Consider the following 11,063-nt stretch of genomic DNA (forward strand, 5'->3'; position numbering starts at 1 on the left):
ATTGTTAATTATAATCAGCTTAACTAAAGTTTGGTTCAAGTTAAGTCTAGCAAACGATGTCTTAATCATTCATCATCTCGATAATCAGAAAGTTAAACATACTTTGATTACAATTAAACAATAAAATCACTTAACTGTTAATGTATCTTATAAACTTTATCATTAAATTTCAGTTCAAAGAAAAATTACTGAATATTGTTTCGTAGATTGGTTAAAGTTAAATATAGATAATCCGTTTGAAGAATTTTAGAATATGATTCGAAATTAAGAACCATTTCCAAAGGTGCAAATAATTTTATTTGGTTCTAGAAATCAATCAAGTCATTCAAATTAATACAAAATGATAAATCGAAACTGTTTAACATTATCCTGCTATTTGCCTTTAATTTATTTGATTCTAATCTAAATCTCAGTTTCTTTATTTGGATATCAGTGTACTAAAATTTAAATTTTAACTGTTAATTTTTTTTTTAAAATGTCTCTTCTGATGTTAGAATTTTTATATTTTAAATATTATAAATTATGTAAAAAGTCTACTTGGAAACTTTGGTTAGAGAAATTGTTTTAACTTTGTTTGAAATCATATAAATTTATTGTATTTTTTAATAAATTAAACGTTTCATTATGTAGTTTATAATTTTCTAACATACTGTTCAATACACAAGATCAATATTAAATGATGTTGAAATATTAATGCTTTAAGGATTAAATTCCAGTTTCTTTTATTTAAAAAAATCTAACAATTACATAATTATTTTTATATAATATAAGACTTTATAATTGTTTATATTTTACATTCTCATTTCAATAAATAATGACAGAAAAATTACCTTTGATATTGACTGTGAAGAGAATTTTTAAAACAAGTTTCAAAACGATATTTTAATATCATTGTTTCTTTCAATATTATTTTAATTATATTAAAATTAAATATTAAAAAATACAAAATTATTATAGTAACAAAAAGATCAATTCTACAAAACAGCAGTGAAAACAATTTTTTTTTTTTAATTCTCGGTAGATTATCTTCGGGTTAAAAGACACAAAGAATTCTAAATTGAATTCGAAATGTGCTACAAAACTTTGAATGAAAACTTCACATGACATTATTTGAATACAAAATATAAATAAACATATAAACTATAATAAACTATAATAATTAACAAAATAAATATACAAAAATTCTCGCATGGCGAACTTTTTACGACAAGCAAAATCATTCTTAATCTCTACGTTCGAGCAATTTCCTATCAGTTTTGTTTGTAAATCACACTCCTCTCAATAACTGCATAAGTCGAGCAATTCATCTTTCCGATGATCAGCTTCATCCCAGATTACCTTACATTCATTCAACAATAACTTCTCATAAAAGTACTCCGAAAACTTATTTTCGGACTATCTTATTATTTTCTTCAGAGTTTCAATTAAATTTTGTTTTACTTCTTGGATAATTTTAGATGGAGACGTCCATATTTCAATACAACAACTTGTTTCGTGCATAATATATAATATATAATCGATTCTAAGAAAGACCATACCCAAACTTGGATTATAGAAAAATTTAATCCATATTGAATTCAATTTCTAATTTTACATTCATAATAAAGAAAATTAAATTATTTTTTACGAAAAATTAATTGCTATAACTGAGAATTTATGACACATATACCTGAAAAACGTATACAAAGATGTAATAATTTAATTTAATAACTGATAAAACACAACAACGTGATAAACAGTAATAATTAAATCATTTTTAACATTATCTTTATGTAATTATAACTTTAATAATAATATTTTGAGGGATATTACAAACACGTAAAAAAAACTGATCTTTCGAAAGAAAATTTTGAAAGTTTTTAACTTAAAGTAAGAATAAAACCAAACTTTACAATCGATAAATAGATAATAGATTATGAAGTATTTCTAAATTACTGAAGAGAAAGATTTTATTTTCTTCAAACAGTATTATCTTCGTTTATTATCTAATGGAGAAGAAGTTTAGACGTAGTAACATTAAGAGGTTTTTATGAGTATAATTAAGCTTTCTGAAAGCGTAACTCTTTGGACTTATCAATGAGAATTACTTGTATGCTGCTTTGTATGTTTGGAAAATAATACTTATCTACACGAAAAACTCTACAAATATCACTTTTTACAATTTGCGATCTACACGTTATCATTGACATTCTTATCATAGTTTAGTGATAATAAATTTGTTGTAATAAAATTTCGTGTTATATTTACAAAAATGTAATTAAATATTACATTTTTAAGCTCCTATTTTCATAAAAAAAAACATTAAATTTATAATTTATACTAAAATATTTACAATTTTATCTCAACTTATTTATTATTCTATCTACCTTCTGTTAACTTCGTTACTAATTCTTAATTTATGAAAGACACTATAAAATATGCCTTTCTGAATTTAATAATTTCAAAATTATGGCTTGAAATTTTATCGCACTAAAATAATTCAGTTATATTTATTGTTAATTATAATCAGCTTAACTAAAGTTTGGTTCAAGTTAAGTCTAGCAAACGATGTCTTAATCATTCATCATCTCGATAATCAGAAAGTTAAACATACTTTGATTACAATTAAACAATAAAATCACTTAACTGTTAATGTATCTTATAAACTTTATCATTAAATTTCAGTTCAAAGAAAAATTACTGAATATTGTTTCGTAGATTGGTTAAAGTTAAATATAGATAATCCGTTTGAAGAATTTTAGAATATGATTCGAAATTAAGAACCATTTCCAAAGGTGCAAATAATTTTATTTGGTTCTAGAAATCAATCAAGTCATTCAAATTAATACAAAATGATAAATCGAAACTGTTTAACATTATCCTGCTATTTGCCTTTAATTTATTTGATTCTAATCTAAATCTCAGTTTCTTTATTTGGATATCAGTGTACTAAAATTTAAATTTTAACTGTTAATTTTTTTTTTAAAATGTCTCTTCTGATGTTAGAATTTTTATATTTTAAATATTATAAATTATGTAAAAAGTCTACTTGGAAACTTTGGTTAGAGAAATTGTTTTAACTTTGTTTGAAATCATATAAATTTATTGTATTTTTTAATAAATTAAACGTTTCATTATGTAGTTTATAATTTTCTAACATACTGTTCAATACACAAGATCAATATTAAATGATGTTGAAATATTAATGCTTTAAGGATTAAATTCCAGTTTCTTTTATTTAAAAAAATCTAACAATTACATAATTATTTTTATATAATATAAGACTTTATAATTGTTTATATTTTACATTCTCATTTCAATAAATAATGACAGAAAAATTACCTTTGATATTGACTGTGAAGAGAATTTTTAAAACAAGTTTCAAAACGATATTTTAATATCATTGTTTCTTTCAATATTATTTTAATTATATTAAAATTAAATATTAAAAAATACAAAATTATTATAGTAACAAAAAGATCAATTCTACAAAACAGCAGTGAAAACAATTTTTTTTTTTTAATTCTCGGTAGATTATCNGTAACTAAAGTCTTTGTAACAAATCAAAGTTTATGAGTCTTGATAAATAAAAGTCGAGATTTGTATAAATTTCAAGGCCCTTCTATTGTGAAAGTTGCAAGAGCTGTAGAATGAGATTAAGTTATAATATCATTTCTTTTTTTATGAATTTGAATATTTTTATTGATTTCAAAATTTTACTTTGCTCTTCTTTCCGAATATATTGAAGATATACTTTAAGAGAAAGCACAAGAATAAAATATTCAATCAAATTTTATTTTATTTATTCATGCAATTTCATAGATTTATGTCTTTAGATATTTTTCAATTTCTAAGAAGTTCTTTAATTATAAATTTATGATTAAATATTTTAAATTTTGTTATAATTATTACTTGAAACAGTAAAAAAAATTAATCCAAAAAATTGACAAATATTAAAAGCATACACACATACAAAAATNCTTATAATTACATTTTTACACTTTAACCAAAACAATATTGATCATCATAACTTTTTTATTAACTCATTTATATTGAGATTACAGAAAAATTGAATAAAATGTATACATTATATTACACAAATATTGAATTTTTCTCCATTGAAAATTGGATAGGGATTATATTTTAATCCATTTCAGCTGTTTTCTTCCTTTCTAGAGCCATTCTATTTTAGTATCTTGCAGTTTGACACTCCTATATCTAATATTGTATCTTCCTAACACTTATCATATCCTTTCCACATTTTTCGTTCCATTGAATTGTATTGCTTTATTTGACGAAGCAAATTTAAATATTAAAAATCTTCTTCATCCAATGACTCAATCTTGATATAAATAAGCAATTTACAGACTACTTTACTAAAAAAATTTTTTATAAAGATTAACGTAGATATGCGCCTAAAATTCATTTTCTTTGAGTCATAACTAGTAGAGAAACTTGGGAAAACAAATTTTTATTTTAAAACAATAATAAATTTTAATAAACAAAATTAAATGTTTAAACTTTATAAAGTTTATAGTAATTTATTTTAAGTGGTTTTACTTAAGTAATGCTTTTTTTTAAAATAAATTTTGTATGCTTAATTAGATGAGGTCAAAGAATTTTTTGTAATAAATATGAAAATTGGGCGAATAATTAATTTTTTCACAATTTAAATTTATTATTGTATTATAAATTCAAAAAATTATAGAATTAATCGATTAAGTTGATTTCATTTATTTTTAAATGAAAAAATTTCAAAATTATGTTAACATTATCGAAAAAATTTCTAATAAATCTTTACTTTATAATATGTATTTTAATATAAATCATATTTGCCNACTGTCACATTACCCGTCCATTCCAGTGGATTAGTTGTCACTGAATCAGATGCTGCAATTATAAAATATGGTAAATTACTACTTCCATACGCACAAATTGCATTATATTAATTTAATTTATTTATTAATTTTACTCCATTTTTTACGTTTTAATTACTTTTTATTTAAATTCAATCTCATTATCATGTCGAAAAGAGCAAAAATTTAAGATTAAACGAAAACTACACACAGGTCAACTTTTATTAAAATCCGCTCACAGATACAAACGTGTTTCTTAACATTCACCAGACACAGATTCTGTGGTTTTTTTTATCGTTCTTTTTTTTTTACTTTTACTTTTAATATTTTTGTTTGTACACTTAACTGACCAAACAAATGAACTGTACATTTTCACCAGAAGGCTTGCAATATGCGGAATCCACAGAAAAACAATAACACACAAAAACAAAACAGTGTATGGCTACCAGACCACCACTAATCACTATCATAGCACTTGGCCCAAACTTGAGACTATCTTTCTCAAATATTGCTTATTAAGGATTCTTTTTAATAATTAAGGCTCTGACTTATTTTAAAACATATTTTACTTTACAAAATTTATGCTAAACAGTTTGAATAAGAATGAATTTTCATACATACATATGTATATATATATATATATATATATTTATTTATTTATTTATAATTACGTGTGAGAAACATTCAACAAGCTTTTTATGTTCTACAAGACCAAACATAATAATATTTAATGCAAAAAATTAATTATAATTAACAATAGATAAATTTAATTTCCATCGTTTTTTTAAACAGTGTACACAATTTATAAGCTTAATGATTTAGAATCAAATAGTTTGTTTTTTCCTTTTTTTAATTTTCGATTTAAAGAAAATGCTGTTATAATAATAATATTATTAATATTAATATTATTATTATTAAAATTTATATTTTTACCTGATTTTAATAAAAAATATTATATTTTTTACAGATGCTGTTTAAGAATATATCCTTCAACCAAGTGAGTACATTTAAAATTGACTATATAACTTCAGCTTTATTTTTTATATATATATATATAAATTCAAAAGAGGAGATCGTCCTTTTCAAAAGCCATATTATCTATGTTTAAAATAATTAGTATAATCATATATGACAGTTTGAAGATTTCTTGTTTACATATGAATTTATAAGAGAGGAGAAAAAATAAAACCAATAACAACCATCGTAATTCTAAAAAGTTATTTCACTTTTAAGTAATATAACTTATGCAGAATGAAATTTTTTCTATATTTAATAAACATATTCAACAGTTAAATTTAATTCTTAACAAAAAAAATATATCTTTTTTTTTAGCCTATACAAAGTTTTGTTTTGACTGTGCCACAAATAGAGCCGAAATGACAGTTATTTGCTCTTTTTTTCTATTTAAAACTGATTTTTTTTATCTTGTTAAAATAAACAATTTCTTAAATTCAGTATCATCACTTCTATTTACATACTCTTAGATATCCTTGTATGCCTGCCCCTGTATTATTTTAAAATCAAAAATTTCAAATGATCAGGTACCAGTTATTGAAAAGTATTTCCTTGGACTTTCGGATGTTAATTTTCAATACTGTTTTCTTAATAGAGAAATTCTCTCCGTGGCCCAATAACAGCAATTAAAAGAACCCTACGTTATGCATATATGGTTTATTTTTTATTTTATTTTATTTTTTCGCGACGTGGAGTTACTACAACAATGGTATATAAATATATTTGCTTGATGACAGATGTTACCGTTTGAAAATTTTGAACTCTTTGGTATTTTTTAAAGAAGCTATACAGTTGGCAGCAACATTAGTGACTAATATTCAAATGAATTGATTCAAAAAATGAGGTATTTTTTTTAAACGAAAAATTAAGCTAACATTGAACGAACGATTGGTTGTTTTTTTTAATCCAATGAGTTTTGAAATATTAAATTACTAGTTAAGAGGGAATTTAAGGTATACTTAATTGAGATTTTCATTAGTCTTCATTTTCTATGCCAAAGATTTACTTTGCCCATACTGTAAATTTCATTATATTGTAAATTATTGAATGTTTATATTTTACGCCAATTCTTCATTAATATAAAACTTTTAAATATATTTTGTCAAAATTAATTTAATTTATTAATTGGAAATTTTAAATTTATAAGTATTTAATACATACTTTTTTCCATTTTAAAAATTAATCTTACTCCAATTATAAGATTTTCTTAAAGGATCATTTGGACATTTTTACAAATTGTCATAGAATATTAGATTAAGAATAATAATCTTATCCAATGACAATTAATACGCGTATTCAAAAACCAATTGCAGTCCACAAATTTACTAATTTATATGGGTCCAAGTGTACAAATTAGTGAATGGAGACTTTGGCAATATGGACAAAACGACGAAACACAAAACTTCACAAATTCCGTTCTAAATTTGCTATCGCTTTTTTATGGTCATAAAGATCGACGGAGCAATCTTTAATCAATGAGACACAACATGTAATTTGCATGTATACTGTTCACTGGATTAATTTTCTGTCCTCAATAGAATCTCATACTTACTCGTTGACCCAAGATATCTTTTATATTTTTTCCTTTCCATAACGGTTCTAGATGCAGGTGCTGTATTTTAAATTTAATTATTATTATTTTTTTTATTATTATTATTTATATTTCTCTGAGTTTGCATTACGTACAGTAATTATTCTGCACTGTAATAGTTTGCATACACACATACAGTATATAATATATTGTCTTTTCTTCTGGACAGCATAGGTTGCCTTTTAGTGACAATACGTATATGTCACTTAGCATTAGTTGCTTGACCTGATCCCGTGTTATGATTATTCTGATTATTTTCAGAATTTCTTTGAGAACTTTTCTTGCTTTTCATCCTCCTATTCTGAAACCAAATCTTAACTTGCCTTTCGGTGAGATTAAGATTGCGTGCCAGTTCCCAACGCTTTTGTTTTGAAACATATGCATTAAACAGGAACTCCTTTTCAAGTTCTAATGTCTGGAACTTGGAGTAGGGCTTGCGTTTCTTTCTCACTGTCACATTACCCGTCCATTCCAGTGGATTAGTTGTCACTGAATCAGATGCTGCAATTATAAAATATGGTAAATTACTACTTCCATACGCACAAATTGCATTATATTAATTTAATTTATTTATTAATTTTACTCCATTTTTTACGTTTTTATTCCCTAATTTTTATATAAATTAAACTCAGATTTATCAATTTCTAGTAAGTTTAAGATCTCTATTTGAAATTGAAGTAATGTTATGTAAAATTATTATCGAATTAACATTAAAAATATTTAAAACACAGTGTAATTCAATGAATAAGTAATTAACTTTATTTAAATTCCTATAAACTATATATTATGAGCACTACATAAACCTTAATGATTTAATTAGATTTAATTGGACTTGAGAACTTTTGCATTTGATAATAACAAAAGAAATCTACTACGAAACTGCTAACAATTTTTAATATTTAAATAACAATATAAATTTATAATCTAACAATCATTTAATTTGTATGTTTCTCATCTACTATATGAATTATGCATGTTTAAAAACCATATGCTGAAAGTTTTTATAATTTAGCACTTNTATTTTTTATATATATATATATAAATTCAAAAGAGGAGATCGTCCTTTTCAAAAGCCATATTATCTATGTTTAAAATAATTAGTATAATCATATATGACAGTTTGAAGATTTCTTGTTTACATATGAATTTATAAGAGAGGAGAAAAAATAAAACCAATAACAACCATCGTAATTCTAAAAAGTTATTTCACTTTTAAGTAATATAACTTATGCAGAATGAAATTTTTTCTATATTTAATAAACATATTCAACAGTTAAATTTAATTCTTAACAAAAAAAATATATCTTTTTTTTTAGCCTATACAAAGTTTTGTTTTGACTGTGCCACAAATAGAGCCGAAATGACAGTTATTTGCTCTTTTTTTCTATTTAAAACTGATTTTTTTTATCTTGTTAAAATAAACAATTTCTTAAATTCAGTATCATCACTTCTATTTACATACTCTTAGATATCCTTGTATGCCTGCCCCTGTATTATTTTAAAATCAAAAATTTCAAATGATCAGGTACCAGTTATTGAAAAGTATTTCCTTGGACTTTCGGATGTTAATTTTCAATACTGTTTTCTTAATAGAGAAATTCTCTCCGTGGCCCAATAACAGCAATTAAAAGAACCCTACGTTATGCATATATGGTTTATTTTTTATTTTATTTTATTTTTTCGCGACGTGGAGTTACTACAACAATGGTATATAAATATATTTGCTTGATGACAGATGTTACCGTTTGAAAATTTTGAACTCTTTGGTATTTTTTAAAGAAGCTATACAGTTGGCAGCAACATTAGTGACTAATATTCAAATGAATTGATTCAAAAAATGAGGTATTTTTTTTAAACGAAAAATTAAGCTAACATTGAACGAACGATTGGTTGTTTTTTTTTAATCCAATGAGTTTTGAAATATTAAATTACTAGTTAAGAGGGAATTTAAGGTATACTTAATTGAGATTTTCATTAGTCTTCATTTTCTATGCCAAAGATTTACTTTGCCCATACTGTAAATTTCATTATATTGTAAATTATTGAATGTTTATATTTTACGCCAATTCTTCATTAATATAAAACTTTTAAATATATTTTGTCAAAATTAATTTAATTTATTAATTGGAAATTTTAAATTTATAAGTATTTAATACATACTTTTTTCCATTTTAAAAATTAATCTTACTCCAATTATAAGATTTTCTTAAAGGATCATTTGGACATTTTTACAAATTGTCATAGAATATTAGATTAAGAATAATAATCTTATCCAATGACAATTAATACGCGTATTCAAAAACCAATTGCAGTCCACAAATTTACTAATTTATATGGGTCCAAGTGTACAAATTAGTGAATGGAGACTTTGGCAATATGGACAAAACGACGAAACACAAAACTTCACAAATTCCGTTCTAAATTTGCTATCGCTTTTTTATGGTCATAAAGATCGACGGAGCAATCTTTAATCAATGAGACACAACATGTAATTTGCATGTATACTGTTCACTGGATTAATTTTCTGTCCTCAATAGAATCTCATACTTACTCGTTGACCCAAGATATCTTTTATATTTTTTCCTTTCCATAACGGTTCTAGATGCAGGTGCTGTATTTTAAATTTAATTATTATTATTTTTTTTATTATTATTATTTATATTTCTCTGAGTTTGCATTACGTACAGTAATTATTCTGCACTGTAATAGTTTGCATACACACATACAGTATATAATATATTGTCTTTTCTTCTGGACAGCATAGGTTGCCTTTTAGTGACAATACGTATATGTCACTTAGCATTAGTTGCTTGACCTGATCCCGTGTTATGATTATTCTGATTATTTTCAGAATTTCTTTGAGAACTTTTCTTGCTTTTCATCCTCCTATTCTGAAACCAAATCTTAACTTGCCTTTCGGTGAGATTAAGATTGCGTGCCAGTTCCCAACGCTTTTGTTTTGAAACATATGCATTAAACAGGAACTCCTTTTCAAGTTCTAATGTCTGGAACTTGGAGTAGGGCTTGCGTTTCTTTCTCACTGTCACATTACCCGTCCATTCCAGTGGATTAGTTGTCACTGAATCAGATGCTGCAATTATAAAATATGGTAAATTACTACTTCCATACGCACAAATTGCATTATATTAATTTAATTTATTTATTAATTTTACTCCATTTTTTACGTTTTTATTCCCTAATTTTTATATAAATTAAACTCAGATTTATCAATTTCTAGTAAGTTTAAGATCTCTATTTGAAATTGAAGTAATGTTATGTAAAATTATTATCGAATTAACATTAAAAATATTTAAAACACAGTGTAATTCAATGAATAAGTAATTAACTTTATTTAAATTCCTATAAACTATATATTATGAGCACTACATAAACCTTAATGATTTAATTAGATTTAATTGGACTTGAGAACTTTTGCATTTGATAATAACAAAAGAAATCTACTACGAAACTGCTAACAATTTTTAATATTTAAATAACAATATAAATTTATAATCTAACAATCATTTAATTTGTATGTTTCTCATCTACTATATGAATTATGCATGTTTAAAAACCATATGCTGAAAGTTTTTATAATTTAGCTTTTAAGTAATATAACTTAT

The 11,063-nt window shown here is 23.9% G+C and overlaps 2 protein-coding genes across 3 annotated transcripts in view; both read right to left on the reverse strand.

The window, feature by feature from the left end:
• Positions 1-7,642: 7,642 nt before the first annotated feature.
• On the reverse strand, positions 7,643-10,031 carry LOC111623095 (homeobox protein Hox-D9-like). The gene is made up of 2 exons (XM_023365579.1): positions 9,992-10,031; positions 7,643-7,941 (listed from the first exon to the last, which is right to left on the reverse strand). The coding sequence occupies exons 1-2, from the start codon at positions 10,029-10,031 to the stop codon at positions 7,643-7,645; spliced, it is 339 nt and encodes a 112-aa protein (XP_023221347.1).
• Positions 8,485-11,063, reverse strand: part of LOC111623152 (homeobox protein Hox-D9-like) — a 150,701-nt gene continuing 148,122 nt past the window's right edge. For both annotated transcript variants that reach the window (XM_023365632.1, XM_023365636.1), the window contains one exon: positions 8,485-10,531. In XM_023365632.1, the coding sequence (XP_023221400.1) occupies positions 10,233-10,531 (299 nt within the window). In that variant the 3' untranslated portion in view covers positions 8,485-10,232. The remainder of the gene's footprint in view (positions 10,532-11,063) is intronic.

Source organism: Centruroides sculpturatus, unplaced genomic scaffold, assembly GCF_000671375.1.
Source record: "Centruroides sculpturatus isolate CEXI.00-Female unplaced genomic scaffold, Cexi_2.0 scaffold144, whole genome shotgun sequence".
NCBI classification, from domain to species: Eukaryota; Metazoa; Arthropoda; class Arachnida; order Scorpiones; family Buthidae; genus Centruroides; species Centruroides sculpturatus.

Coding starts and splice junctions, on each gene's coding strand:
- LOC111623095 (XM_023365579.1), bottom strand. CDS start 10,031: ATGGAAAGGAAAAAATATAAAAGATATCTTGGGTCAACGA. Junction 7,942..9,991: donor AAGATATCTTGGGTCAACGA/GTAAGTATGAGA, acceptor TTATAATTGCAG/CATCTGATTCAGTGACAACT.